This window comes from Uloborus diversus, chromosome 2, assembly GCF_026930045.1.
Source record: "Uloborus diversus isolate 005 chromosome 2, Udiv.v.3.1, whole genome shotgun sequence".
Taxonomy (NCBI): domain Eukaryota; kingdom Metazoa; phylum Arthropoda; class Arachnida; order Araneae; family Uloboridae; genus Uloborus; species Uloborus diversus.
This window is the reverse complement of record NC_072732.1, coordinates 12685662-12701677: the sequence shown is the minus strand read 5'-3', so window position 1 is coordinate 12701677 and position 16016 is coordinate 12685662. Positions and strand designations below refer to the sequence as shown.

The following is a 16016-nucleotide window of genomic DNA, read 5'->3' as shown; positions in this document are numbered from 1 at the left end:
TGTTAAAAGAATAACTCCGATGCCATAAATTTTTTGATAATATAATTTTGATTATAATTATAGTTCACCAGCAGGTCACGTGATTAGTGACTTGACCCAACCGATAAATTATATCTCATCGTACATTTTGGTGTCTTTCTCAATTAGCAGTTCTTTCATGGAAACTGAGAACAGAGTGAAAGGAAGAGAAATTATTTTCAACTCTGACAGGAAACGATAACACATCTTCCTCAGCGGTCGCTTGTTGCAGAGTCGAACCTTAAGCAAGGGAATTTCCCGCACAGATGCTGAGATGGACGGAGCAGGAAAGAGTTCCTTGATTTGGATCGTCTTCGTTTTTTGCTTCCTACCCGCCTTAGGACATACACTTTCAGTTCCGGAAAGGGGCAACAATGGTAAGTAAAACTCATTTACTTAGTTATTTTCTAAAATCCAGCGATTGTCTATATACACATACAGTCAAGCCCGCTTATTAGAATATCGGTTAAAAGAATATCCCGCTTAATGTAATACATTTTCCAAGCACCAAACCGTTGTAATTTGTTATTTTGATTCCGGATAATGGAATATCCCACTTATTAGAATACTTTTTCATGGCTAATTGGCTATTCCATTAAGCGGGTTCGACTGTAAACAACAGAGAGAGTTTGTTTAACACATTGACTGCGTCGTCGACAGCCTATATATGAACTCCCTGCGCTCAAGTTGCAATTGTTCCTGTCATCATCGTCAACTAGTTCATCATCCGATAAAGTAACATATTTCATTGCATCTTCTAGCGACATATACTTACGTTTGCCCATTTTACGTTTTTATTTACTCACATACAACAGCACAAAAAACTCGCGCGCTATCTCGTTTGATCGCGAGCACGCCTGTTTGCATCAGAAAATGCTTTCTCACAGCAAATGCAGTAGTGACGCCATCATGTGTTCTCTTTTTGAACCTTGTCTAAATGTTCGTCTGTGCGCGGCAGAACAGCCAGGAAAGCCAATGGAACCCGCTGAAAAAATATAGCAACTTGTTGGCTGGAGGACGAGTTATCTCGTCCCTAGCGCATACAGCATAATTCTGGAGGACGAGTTATCTCGTCCCTAGCAGTCAATGTGTTAAGGCCCCTATAGTTGAGGAGCAGACGCATCCGCCATTTTGGAGCAAACTTGATCCAGTGCTTCGTAGCGATAGCATTGCTGCTGATGTTTACATTTCTTTAGCATGTGTTAAATTGAGCCAAACGGGTGGTTGTTCGGCTGCAAATTGTGCAAACAGCTCCAAAAAAGGATTTCAGCTGTTCAGATTTCCTGCAGATTCAGAAAGAAAAAAGAAATGGATAATTAATAGCCCGCGAAGTGACTAGCAGCTTGGAAACGACGCCAACTGTTTCCAAAATTTCGCCAATGTTCGCCTTCGCTCTCCGACTCTCTCGTTTCCTGTTTGGCGAATAACTGCCGATAAAGGTAACTTTCCCTGTTGTATGCTTGCTCCAATATGGCGGATGTGTCGGCCTCTCCAGTTATAGGGGTTCTAGGTTTATTGTCTTAGGAAGACATGGAGTATTTCCTGAGTATTATACATATTTCTGGGGAAAAATTGTCACATATTTTTTTTTATAATTAAGCTTGAATGAAATAATAAATGCTTGTTGCGTCGCTCGACTTTGCACGGTCTATCTTGAAAATAAAAGCTGTGTCAAGAAACGTACATTCAACAATCACATAAAAATATGCTCTTTCCAACGATATATGATATTAATATGTGCAAGTAATTTTTGACCCCTATGTTCGCGGATTATGTATCGAACTTTTTTCGAACTGGTCTGCAAACTTTTCCAGTGCTAAAAAAAGGGGTAGTAAGAAGGTCATTTTTATTATAGTGCACTTTCTACAATTCAAAAAAATCGCTAAAAACAAAATTTATGGTATTAAAGATTAGAATATTTTTCTGCGAAGACTTCAGAAGTTTTGTTCATTCATTGACCAAAACCTTACAACTTACCTTACCTTTACCTTACTACTTTCTACAATTCAAAAAAATAGCTAAAAACAAAGTTTATGGTATTAAAGTTTAGAATATTGTTTTGCGAAGACTTCAGAAGTTTTGTTCATCCAATGACCGAAACCTTCGCTTCTATCTACGTAATGTGCGCAGTGATGCAAAGTTCCCTCGGGATTTTTTCTGTGTATTTTTTTTTTTTTTTTTTTTGAGCAATCACGATTGCTTATTGCTTTTATTTGACTGTTTTGATGTCCTATGATTTTATTTTCCCATCAGCACCCTCTGCAGCATCACCGTCGACCGGCCGCCTCACGATGCTGCTCCTCTAGCGAAAACCGTCTCCAGGTTGCGTCAGTATCCTACACTTACACGCATACATACACGCACGTACACACACACACACAAACACATGCACACACGTACATACGTCTACACACACATACACAAACACATACACACCCAAACACATACACATACACAAACACGTACAAACACTCAAACACATACAGACACCTACACACACACCTACACACAACTACCCACACACTCATGCCTGCACACAGACACAAACACATATGCCTACACACACATACACATATCCCATCCCCACGCACACATATTCATACACACAACTTCCCACACACTTATGCCAGCACACAGACACAAACACACATGCCTACACACACATACATATACCCCCTACACACAAACACACGTATCCCCCACACACAAACACACGTATCCCCCACACACAAACACACACGCCTGCAGACACACACTCGTGATTGCGAAAAACATAATTTGAATTTAAGATGTCAAAATTCAAATTATTATTTTTTTTTTCAGTGAAATTTGTTCACAAAAAATACCCACAATTGTGGTTACATTCAGGCGAGAGCAGCATGCTTCCAGTTGCCCGGACTACAGAGTAACTTCATTGCATTTCTAATTCATGTTTAGGAATGTATTTATTATACAGTGTGTATCAGTACAGCGTTTCAGGGTAGATAGAGTACACCTAGAAGATGGGCAATCGCATAGCAATGCATGGTCGGAAACGCTTTCCTGGCGCGGTAGTGACGACACAAATCACAAGAAAGACAAGACACGAATAAGAGGAGAAAACATGTTTATTATTTTTAATACAGCATGTTTTTGTCTGGTATGTTTTTGTCTGGTGTACACGATAGATGTCGTTACGTAAATCGAAGCATCAGATGACGGCGCATGCGCACACGTGGTTTCTGCTGCCTAGCTCGCTTTGACGTTCGATCTTCAATGCGCCGGTGATGTGAGGCATGCATCACTACCCGGAGTCGTTATTTCGAACACCTACTGAAAAAGACGATCGTTGGCTCCTTCATGTTTTTTACTTCCTTGTCCAAAAAAGGAAGTATTGTATTCGCGAAAAAACTTTCACTCAAAAATCTGCCTTAATTTCCATTTTGCTCGCCCCCGAATGAGTATTGATTTTTTTTTTTTTTTTTCAACACGACCACACGTGGATACATGCCTAAGAACGTATAGACATCTGAAGAATCCATTTTGACGATCTCCGAATTAATTACAACGAGTTTTGTCGTGGCGTCCGTATGTACGTATGTATGTGTGTATGTATCTCGCATAACTCAAGAACTGTATGTCCTAGAAAGTTGAAATTTGGCACATAGACTCCAAGTGTGGTCTAGTTGTGCACCTTTTCTTTTGGTTGCATTCGGATGTTCCAAAGGGGTTCTTTTACACCTTATTGGGGTAAAATCATTGTTAATTTCAATGTTAACTCAAACGGTGCTATAATTTGGCAAACACTTGGCAATATATCGCCAAGCTTCTGGTCGCCAAGTTTTGTCGCCAATTAGGCGAAGAATTTGGCGGTTTTTCTTTCTTTCTTTTTTTTTTATTTTATAAATCTGGTTTCAATTTGGCCACAGTTGGTGATATTTAGAGAGTAAACTATTGAATCACATTAAAAATGTCAATAATGGGGAATTGACACTAAATTGGAGTAAAAGGAAGTCATGTGATGCACACATGAGCTCGTTTTGCTTAGTTTTTTGCTGTACTAAGGATAATAAACATGTTTTTGGTCTCTTATTCGTGTCTTGTGTTTTTGGTGATTAGTGTCGTCACTACCGCGCCAGGAAAGCGTTTCCGACCATGCATTGCTATGTGGTTTCCCATCGTCTAGGTGTACTCTATCTGCCCTGACAGTCTATAAACGCTGTACTGTTACACCCTGTATAAATGTACTTCGTATTTATTTCTTTGTTTTGTAATTCCGTTTATTTTTTCCATCATGTATTTTTCAGGACTTTCAACGTGCCTTCCTGACCAGTTTCAGTGCTTGAATAACAAATGTGTTACAAAAAGCTCTTTCTGTAATAATAATGACGAATGCGGAGACTGGTCTGATGAAAAATACTGCGGTAGGTATACTGAACAGTTATTATTAAGATATTTCAAGCGCAGAGCTGATACATTCAACATTCAGAAAGAATAAATGCGTTGTGTTTCGTATTTTAGTTTTACGGTTTAATATTTTTTGAACTATATCTATGTCTCTACATTAATGATCCTCGTCCCACGATATTAAATGTCGTTAGTGTAATTTTCCCCTAACTGAAAGATTGTAGGAAATTTTCAGACATTCGTGAAAAAAAAAACAATAAAATGAATTGCTTTTAGAATTTCTACAAAGATTTTCATAAGAATTTTGTTGGATGGGAAAAGAGGTTCCTCCCAGAACTAAACGAGCTTTTTCCTGCATACCAACATCAACTTTATAGTATCTGATGTATATCCTCTTAATTAGACTGCAAATTATGTCAACCATACCATTTTAACAGTTCAAGTTCATTTTCAGAAACTAAAAATACATGCAAATGAAATAAGTAACAACTTTTAAACAATGCAACTAACAGATTTCAAAAAGAAATTCATTGACAGCTCTTAATAAGGGGGGGGATTAAAAAAATGAAAAGCTCATCAAAATCAATACATTTGACCAAAAAAAAAATTGTTTGTTAAACCCTTTCTTCTGTGTAAAAATAAAGCTCCTATGATTTATTTTTCCTCCACTGCCACAAATTAAAAAACAAAGAAAGAAAGAAAAGATAGGGTTGTTTGGGGGTTGAGTGGGACCCCTTTTGAGAAAAGTTCGTTTTTGAAACCTTATACAAAAATTTTGAAGAAAAAAAAACTTAATTTCTTATTTCATCTTGTAAATTCTTAATGACCAAAAGTCCATCATTATTTTCTTTTAGAATGCTTTAAATATTCATAAGGAGTATATTTTTTTCAAAAACCAGACAAGTGTCCCACTTATGAGGGGTAAGTGGGTCACCCTCTCCTCTTCATTTAAATTCAAATCAAGCATATCTAAAAAAGGGTTAAGGGGCTTTACTTGATAAAGTATGTAAATTTTTAGTATGAATTATTTTTTTGTAAATGCATCCAATCATGAGATATTTACATATTCTTTAAATTTGTAGGAAGGAAAATGTTAAAACAAAAAACAAAACAATTACATCTGTAAAATTTATGCAAAACCTATAGGCAAATATTTTACTTCTTTACTAATAATAAAGCTGAAAGTCTGTCCGGAGGATGTGTGTGACGCGCATAGCGCCTAGACCGTTCGGCCGATTTTCATGAAACTTGGCACAAAGTTAGTTCGTAGCATGCGGGTGTGCACCTCGAAGCGATTTTTCGAAAATTCGACGTGGTTCTTTTTCTATTCCAATTTTAAGAACAAAAATATTCATAAGATGGACGAGTAAATTACGAAATTATCATTACGTGGAATCATAACATGGGCACAAGCCAATTGGCGAGATACGAAATTATCATAACATGGAACTATAACATGGGTACAAGCCAATTGGCGAGAACATTCACCATACGTTATTTGTAAATATACAGGCGAACTAAAAGACCTTCTAATTTTTCTATTACGGGCAAAGCCGTGCGGGTACCACTAGTTTATACTTAAAGGTTGGCTGAATAAACGTAACTCAGTTAATTAAAATTCATTTCGGTAAATTAGCCAAAACAATTAAGTGAAAAAGAAATTGGAAGCACTGAACGGCTGCGTCTGTTTAAAGTTGGCTATGTGTGTGTGTGTGTGAGTGTGTGTGTGTGTGGAAGAACTATTATCACTTCATCCTCAGTAATAATTCCAAAATCATCTTTACCATGCCAATAAAAAGTATCACTATTTCTATTCGTTCCTGCAAAAGCAGCAGCATTTTTTAAAAATTTGTATCATTAATTTTAACAACTATAGATATACATAATTTTTATGGTTTTCTTTGATGCAAGTTTCCAAAATTCATAAGCACTAGCTTTAGTAGTTTTTGTAGATAAACTATAAATTTCAACGCGGTCATTATAATTGTCTTGTATTTCACTAATACAAATATTTCATCAGAGTCCTACTTACTCCTTATAGCAAAAATTTGCGGAGTATGTGGGACCCCTCCCCCTCTGAAACACTTATTAATAACATTTTGTACGGAAATTCTTGATGTAATATGCACGTCAAGTTAAACTAACATGAAAGTTTAATGATCATAAAAAAAAAGAAAAAAAAATTAGTTTGAATTTTGACATTTTGAACTCAATTTATGTTTTTCGCAATCACGAGTGTGTGTATGTAGGCGTGTGTGTTTGTGTGGGGTGGTATGTGTATTTGTGTGGAGGGTATGTGTATGTGTGTAGGTATGTGTGTTTGTGTCTGTGTGCTGGCATAAGTGTGTGAGCAATTGTGTATATGAATGTGTATGTGGGGGGGGGGGTATGTGTGTGTAGGCATATGTGTTTGTGTCTGTGTGAGGCATGAATGTGCGGGGAGTTGTTTGTATGTGTTTGTGTGTGTTGGTGTATGTGTGTGTATGTGTTTGTGTGTGTTTGTGTGCGTGCGTGGGTATGTAGTTGTGTATGTATGCGCGTGTGTGTAGGACATGGATGCAACTTGGAGACGGCTTTCGCTAGAGGAGCAGCATCGTGAGGAGCCGGTCGACGGTGATGGTGCGGAGGGTGGCGGTGGGAAAAATGATAGCACGCCAAAAACAGTCAAATGAAAGCAATAAGCAATCGTGATTGCTCAAAAAGTAACTTTGAAACACTTCTTTAGAAAATATTGCTTGAATCGCAAACAAGAAGAAGAAAGAAAACATATTTATTTTTTGTCTAAGTTCTATGACCTAGAAAAAAAACTTCATCGAAATCCAAATATAGAGGAGGGTGGCCCAAAGCGGGTAGGCATTCGTATGCCGTCGCAAAGTGTGCAAGCGGCAATGCATACGTATGTTGTGTTTATTTGAGCAACCCCGTGTTTCAATCAACAGTGCTGGAGCGGGCATGGCGTAATCAAGCTTCATATTTTTTTTTTAAGTGATACATTTCCAAAGAAAAGAAAAACTGAAGGCATGTAACTTGTGATTAGTCGAACACCGGTTTTTGTTTATTTTTTTAACGTCAATAATATTACGTTATTCTGACACTATCCGCCTATAAACTGCGACGGTTATTCTGTTTGTTTTTAATTTAAGGTTATAATTATTGAAATAAAAAACGTGCTTTTTGCAAAGCGGGTAGGCAAAACGGTTATACGCTTTCTTCATGTTTTTTTTTGGCAAATGTACTGACGAAGACTTTCTTCTATTTAAACAGGGTAAGTATAACTTTAAAAAGGTTATTTTTTATGATGGCGATTAGCTAGTCTATTGATTTAATCAATTATTTCTTTATGCTTTAGAAACAAATGTGCTGATTCATACTAATCCAATTTAAAAGGAAAAACTAAGATTTTTTTTATACTTCATGATTGCAGTAAGCTAGTAGGTCGAATTAATCATTAACTACTTCATATTTGACTGACAAATGTACCAAATCACAATTAGGCAAGCTTACTCGTTTACCCAGACGGCTTACCCGCTTTAGGACCCCTTGTAGAGAAAAGAGGGTTTTCAAGTGTTTGTAATGTGTGATAATAAATAAATATTGGGTTCATGTAATGCAAGGACCACTTTTTATTTTGGTGTTCACTATCCCTCCTAGGAAATAAAATCAAAATTGTTACGATAAAAAGCCCAAAACTAAAATTTTCGATTGTTCTTCGCTATCCTTGGGCCACCCTCCCCGCAGTAACTTACTGAGTTTTTAGTGCTACAACAATGAAATAATGTATCACGCATGCTATACGGCGAGAGTTTCATTGTTGGTGACGTCAGAGTGTTGCTCGATCAGTGATTTTGGCTATTATATATATATGAGGATATCAGCTATTTTGCAGCATGAGTAATTTTATTAATTTTAGTCCTGAAGGTAATGCGATTCTTCAGACATTCACGTAAAAACGTCTTTCTTTCTTTCTTTCTTTCTTTCTTTTTTTTTTTTTTGTATTTTATTGAAAGCCTTTTCTTCTCTGTGCAATGAATTGATTTTTCGTTTTTGTTTTTTAGCTTTTCAGGGTACATGTCCGCCACATTGGGTGCGTTGTTGGCAGACGTGCATTCCACTTTATTTTATATGTGATGAAACTAGGCAGTGTCATAACGAAGAAGATGAAAACTCATGTCGTAAGATTTATATATAATCATCTTGTTTCAAACTAATATTGTACTCAAATATAACCTATTGAAGTCTTAACTGCAGGAATGTGGGACAAAGTTAAATAATTTAATTTTTTGAAACTTGGATAATTTTCACTTAACAAATTAGAAATTTATTTTGAAAATTATAGTAAATTTATACATATATAATACAATATTGCCATATATATATACATATATATATGTGTGTGTGTGTGTATGTATGTATGTATGTATGTATGGGGAACGGTGGGGCATAGTGAGACGAAAAATATAAAGACTCGAAAAGTTTTATTAGTATTTGAAACACTATTAGGAAAGGGAGCGTAAAATTTTTCAACGGAGCACAGTGAGGCAGCAGATATATATATATATATATATACATATATATATATATATGTGTGTGTGTGTGTGTGTGTGTGTATGTATGTATGTATGGGGAACGGTGGGACATAGTGAGACGAAAAATATAAAGACTCGAAAAGTTTTATTAGTATTTGAAACACTATTAGGAAAGGGAGCGTAAAATTTTTCAACGGAGCACAGTGAGGCAGCAGATATATATATATATATACATATATATATATATGTGTGTGTGTGTGTGTGTGTGTGTATGTATGTATGTATGGGGAACGGTGGGACATAGTGAGACGAAAAATATAAAGACTCGAAAAGTTTTATTAGTATTTGAAACACTATTAGGAAAGGGAGCGTACAATTTTTCACTCTCACTCCACTCATACGTGGGGTGCAGTGAAAGAGCATACGGAGCACAGTGAGGCAGCAGATTAGTGAAACGTGTTTGAGTGTAACGTTGAAAATAATATGTTCAACGTTTAGAATCAAAATTAAATTATAATGAAAAAAAGATTTAAGTTTCATCGTATATCTAAAACATTTAACTTTAAACCACGAAAAAGTTTGATTTAGCTTTGTATTATTTATTTTCATAAGAACTGTTATCAATAGTTTGATATTTTTATTCGTGGCGTTTACAACGTCTGGTACGTATGGGCAAATAAAAACAGTCAAAATGGTTTCACTTTGGCGCAAAAAAACTAATGTCCAAGTTTCCACCGTTATCCAATATAAGAGTATTTCTGTTTAATGGCGAATTTTATCAGGACAAAGTCTCCTTCTAGGTGTTTCAAGTTGTGGAAACTTGTTTTACACATCTCGAGATCTCTGAATTTAATTTTTAATAGTGATCAGTTCACTTCCAAGTATTCTTACCCTTTATTATTGTTTTTTATTTGTGCCAATGTTACCCTCTGTTATTTGCTTTTGGGTTACTTTGGCCTAATGTGATTTTGCCTATTTAAGGAGGTTCGGGACACAAAAATCGTCACATTTCGCAATTTTTTTTTATCATGTGAAAAATTACTCCTTTTTTCCTGCTTAAAAAGACGTTTGAATCTTGTTTCTATCTTAAATAGAACGAAAGAAATAATTATTTTTGTTGCATGCACCTAACTAATGTGTACTTAACTTTAAAACTTTAAACGCGTTTTTCTCCATGATGCAATTTTTCCCCGATTTCTCTCATTCAAAGTCTTATAAGTCAAGAACCGATTAAGATAAGGTAATGAAACTTGGAGCATATCTTTTTCAAATAGTTTACTTTAATTTTTATTCGGCGAATTTGAAAAAAAAAACGTTTACTGCAAAAATTATGATTTAAAAAAAAAAAGTATTTTCGAATTTTTCGAAATTTTTCTTCCAATATTTTTTATTGAAACAATATTTTTAAAATCGCCGAATAAAAATTAAAGCTTAGATATTTGTGCGTAATTTATTAAAAAAAATTGAAAATTGATCAAGAATATTTTGAGTTATAGCAATTTAAAGCAACCCCATTTGTTTTTAAAAAACTAATTAAATTTAAATATTTTTTTTTTCATATTTATGTTATGATTTTTCTTATTAAATAAATGGTGAATCAGTGCAAAAAATTTCAAAACTCTAAGGTATGTAATGAAAAAAATTTCAAAATGTGTCCCGGACCCCTTTAAAATCATTGTAGAACTAACTAGAGCCAAAGAAGGACATGTGCTTAAACCGTCAGACAGATTTCATCCGGAGCATAAACATTTGCGCTTTTGAACGGTTCCAAATGGAAAACTCTGGAACAATGTGTTCGTTTTCTATTGATGATTTTTAAAAAGCGCAGACTAATGATTCAAATTGAAGAAAGCTTTAAAACATTGAACTAAAGACGCCTGGAAGAGAATCAGTGGCGCAGTCACGGGAGGGGTTTTAGGGTTAAAACTTTTTTGATAAAAATTTTTTGAAAAAATTTTTTGAAAAAATTTCAAAATGTGTCCCGGACCCCCTTAAAATCTTTTTTGATGAAAATTTTTTGAAAAAAATTTCAAAATGTGTCCCGGACCCCTTTAAAATCATTGTAGAACTAACTAGAGCCAAAGAAGGACGTGTGCTCAAACCGTCAGACAGATTTCATCCGGAGCATAAACATTTGCGCTTTTGAACGGTTCCAAATGGAAAACTCTGGAACAATGTGTTCGTTTTCTATTGATGATTTTTAAAAAGCGCAGACTAATGATTCAAATTGAAGAAAGCTTTAAAACATTGAACTAAAGACGCCTGGAAGAGAATCTGTGGCGCAGTCACGGGAGGGGTTTTAGGGTTAAAACCCCTCCCAGAACACAAGCACATTCATTTCCTTCGTTAAAATCAAGGGGGGAAAAGCAGAGTACTTGAGCTTTTCCAAGCAGAATAGGTTTCAACAAAATATATTTTACCGCTTTTAATGATCGGGAAGCTGTCAGAAATTACTTTTCAATTCTTAAATATAAAAGTCATATTTCATGATAATCACCCCACGTCCCCACTGGTATAAGACAGCTAAAATGGTGTCAATAAAGCTCTACAGGGTATCATGTTCCCTCAGCACTTCCATCACTGTACAAATCCTTTTTAGGGAAATCTAGAGAGAGGAAGCCTACACAGAGAGAGAGCCTACCGCACCAGATTTTCTGAGGTTCTTTACCAATTCTCATTGAAAGATCGAAACCGTTATTAGCTAGCATTTGACACTCATAAAGACATGAATGTATTTAAGGAGGAGGTTTTAAATGTTCTCGGGGGGAAAAACACAAAAAATGAATATAAGATTAAAGTAAAACTAATGATAAATATTCTGTGCCTTTTCCCACTTTCTTCGTTTCATAGTGATATCCATACGAATTATTAATTGTTGTTAAACAAATACTTTGAATGAATAATTATTAATCTTTAGAAACTCTTTGATATTGAATAATTACGAATTGTAAATGAAAGGGAAAGAAAACAATTATCGATTTTGAAAAACCTTCCCAGAAAAATTTTCTGGTTGCGCCACTGAAGAGAATTAGTAGCTAATCGCTTCTAACTACCTTTTTAACTAAACTAAATGATCAGAACGAATCCCAACTCACGCAGAACAATCTGTTCTTTGGTTGAATACATAATCTTATTATGTGCAATGAATTTCCCCACATTAAGGAATTTATGTGAAAATTGTGTCATGTATTGCTGATGTCACATGCCTTTTCAATCTCTGATTAGGGTGTGCTTACATGTTTTACACAATCTTAAATTCAATCTTTGTTGATGCTATTAATCATTTTTTAACTTTTTAGTTTTTGTTTACAAGCGATATTCAGCTACTGTAGTATATTGGCTCTATTGCATTTATTTATTTATTTATTTTTAAATTTATTTTCTTTTTACTCGACTGCGCTTGTGCGACGCAAAGGAGGGTAATGTGTTTTTCAGTCTATGTATGTATGTCTGTTCCTATGTGGCGTTCTACAGGCTAAAAGCCTTGGCCAATTTTGGTAATTCTTACGTCAATCGATTTGTCTTAACCTTGGGAGTGTCACTAAACACATGACAGTAATCAAAAGTACTATTTAAAAAACCAGTTGTCATTTTGTCAGTTTGGGATCGGCTCACTCAGGGTGTCGCACGCTACCTGCGTGCGACAAATGCAGGTAGTTTTCACTGCCGGAATTTTTTGTTCACTAAGTCTAAGCTCTACTAATTAGGGTCTCAGTGCCCGAGTGGTCTGAGCGATTGCTTCTCCCACTTGAGGCGGTGGGTCAAGACACCTTTGCTCCGGATGTATTTTCCCCTCTTTCTGATGTAAATTCTTTCATGTGTTCTTCATATGTAATCTGTACTGTAATAAAAAATTAACTAAAAAGTGCAAAATAAAAATAACTATTAAATAAAAACAAAAAACCCGACTGCGTGAAAACCAAAAAAAACTAATACTGAAAAATGTATAAGCCCAGTAGTTTAGAATGCTATTAAGTATTACTGAATAACTGCACCTTGAAATAGTTTTATATTCGTACACAGATAAGATATATCATAAATTCAAAAACATAATAGAAGGATCAACAGTCGGGGCCCATTCACATTTTACGGGGTTCCTTGATTCAGAAAGGAATGGGCCACGACTGTTGATCATTCTGCTCTGTTTTTAAATTTATGATATATCTTATCTGTGTACGAACATAAAACTATTTCAATGGTGCAGTTATTCAGTAGTACTTAATAGCATTCCAAACTACTGGGCTTACACATTTTTCTTTTTAGTTTTTTTGGTTTTCACGCAGTCGGGTTTTTTGTTTTTATTTAATAATTATTTTTATTATGCATAGATAAATACACTTGTACTTCTCCTTTTATTAGACGATAACATACTTGAGAACCAGTTTTTCAAGCATTTGAAACCCAGCTTGTCAAACTGGTTTCAAAGAAGAAGGAAAAATGGAACCACGAGCAACAAGTGGGGACACGAATTACACAGAACGGCTGTGGCACTTTACTTATCAGATCCGTCTTTCTTCGCTCCAGGAAATACCACCGGCCAGGAGATGGCCTACGAGCTCATTATTCAGTTGCTCTCCAAGTTCTCTCAGTAAGGAAAAATACTCGTATATCATAGTAAATCAAAGGCCCCCTTTTAAGTTTAGGTTTTGTAAGTTGTGAAGTAAATAAATGTCCCCTGCTTATGTAACTTGTGATCCATTGGAAGTGGTGATTGCAATACCGGTATGCCGATATACCGAATACCGGTATTTCGAAGATTTTTCCAATTCCGAAATAGCGGTATTTTCTGAGGTAAAATACCGGTATTTTCGGTATAAGCTGAAAATAATCAATATTTTTAATTAAAGAGTTTTCAATTTAACCTCTTTACTAATATTAAAGCTGAAAGTCTCTCTGTCTGTAGGATGTCTGTAGGATGTCTGGATGTCTGGATCTCTGTGACGCGCATAGCGCCTAGACCGTTCGGCCGATTTTCATGAAATTTGGCACAAAATTAGTTTGTAGCATAGGGGTGTGCACCTCAAAGCGAATTTTCGAAAATTCGATGTGGTTCTTTTTCTTTTCCAATTTTAAGAACAAAAATATGATAAGATGGACGAGTAATTTACGAAATTATCATAACGTTGAACCCGTAACATGGGCACAAGCCAATTGGCAAGAAAATTCACCATACATTTGTAAATATACAGGCGAACCGAAAGACCTTTTAACTTTCCTATTACGGGCTAAGCCCTGAGGATGCCACTAGTAGTAAATATGTACTTTTATTTTAAATGTACATTTCTTTTTCCATGATACAGAAGCAAAATCAACCTACTGACATAAAAATTTTGCTCCAAAAGCACGAACAAATAGAATATCATTAAATAGAAGTTGCAAAAAGGTTGAAAAATGATCATTTCATTACTAGATGGTGAGCTGAATCACATTTTCGAATTCTTATGTGCACCATATTTCAATTTTTTTCATTTCCTTGATCTCTCACTTTCCCTTTTGTGAAAGTTAATTTTAAGAGTAATTTCGAATGTATTTGTCTCAGTGGCATAGCGGGAAAAAATCCTTGGGGGGGGGGTAATTTTTTCTGAAGTTTAAAGTATATATATATATATATATATATATATATATATATATATATACACTGGTGTGCAAAAATTAAGGACGAAGTCGAAAAATTAGCATATCAGCTGAACGAAGAGGCAGAGCGGACAGAAAGACCAATCAGGAGATTAAGTAAGGTGATGTACGGTAGCACATGCGCAGATAGGCAGGCAGACGTAATGGGGGAGTGTCTGAGTAGTATAAAGCATGTTGTCGGTGTAAGATCAGTATTTGTGGCAAAGAGATTGCACGCCGTATAGCGGTTTAAATCACACCGAGTTGCTGCCTCAGCGAGAAATGGCGAATAATCAATCTGTTAGAAGATATCTGGATGCTTTTACCAAAGGTCGAATCATTGGGAAGTTGGAGGAAGGCCGCAGTGTGAAAGTGTAGCTGCAGAGTTTGGAATTGCTCTCAGCATCGTTTCACGACTTTGGAGACAATTTCAAACTACAGGAACAGCTATCCGGGGGTTCAGTACTGGTCGTCCACGAGGAACCACACCCGCAGATGACCGGTATATTGTCTTACAGGCCAGAAGAAACAGGCGACAGACAGCGAGACAAATCGCTAGACACACGACACCAGGCGACTGGATGACCAATATCGCGTTTTACCGTGGCCAGAAAACTGCACGGTGGTGGTCTGTTTGCACGACACCTTATACGGTGTGTACCTCTAACGCCTGCCCATCGGAGAAGGCGTTCTCTGTGGTACTGGGAACACCGGAATTGGAGAGACAATGAATGGGGACGAGTACTCTTTACAGATGAGAGCAGATTCAGTCTGAGTAGCGATTCTCATCGCATACTCATCTGGAGAGAGCGGGGAAGCCGTAATCATCCCTCGAACATCATTAAAAGGGACAGGTATGGAGGTCGCGGTGTTCTCGTTTGGGGAGGCATCATGCTTGGTAGTCGTACAGACCTTCACATCCTCGACGCAGGTTCAGTCAACGGGACCCGTTATTGTTACGATATTCTTCTTCCATATGTGCGTCTTTTTAGAGGCGCTATGGGTCCGCAGTTCCTTTTCATGGACGACAATGCACCATGTCATCGCACAGTAGCTGCCGAACAGCTCTTAGAGAGTGAGGATATTGAACGTATGGATTGGCCGACACGATCTCCGGATCTCAGTCCCATCGAGCATGTATGGAATTTTCTAGGCAGACGCTTGGCAGCTCGTACCTTACCACCAGTAACGATTCGGGAGCTTCGATTGGCGCTGCAAGACGAATGGGCAGCAATGCCTCAACAACTCATTGACACCCTCATTCTCAGCATGGGCAGACGCTGTGAAATCTGCCTAGCAGTAGGGGGAGATCATATCCCCTATTAAAGACCGGATGTTTCTTGCTGGACACCCATCACAGGGATGTTTCGGCCTTCAGTCGCATTGCGCTCCATGCTACTTTTTCAATAAAGCTTCATTTTATCCCTTTGATTTCTCTTTTAGTAAGTGTTGCTTACATTGCACATGTCCTTA

At 36.5% G+C, this 16016-nt stretch overlaps 1 protein-coding gene across 1 annotated transcript in view; it reads left to right on the top strand.

Annotated features, from left to right (window-relative positions):
* The first annotated feature begins 215 nt into the window (after positions 1-215).
* LOC129216867 (uncharacterized protein CG3556-like) overlaps positions 216-16016 on the top strand; it is a 68492-nt gene continuing 52691 nt past the window's right edge. Inside the window, exons 1-4 of the mRNA XM_054851081.1 lie at positions 216-395; positions 4305-4421; positions 8460-8576; positions 13290-13518. Coding sequence (XP_054707056.1) covers positions 293-395; positions 4305-4421; positions 8460-8576; positions 13290-13518 — 566 coding nt within the window. The 5' untranslated portion in view covers positions 216-292. The remainder of the gene's footprint in view (positions 396-4304; positions 4422-8459; positions 8577-13289; positions 13519-16016) is intronic.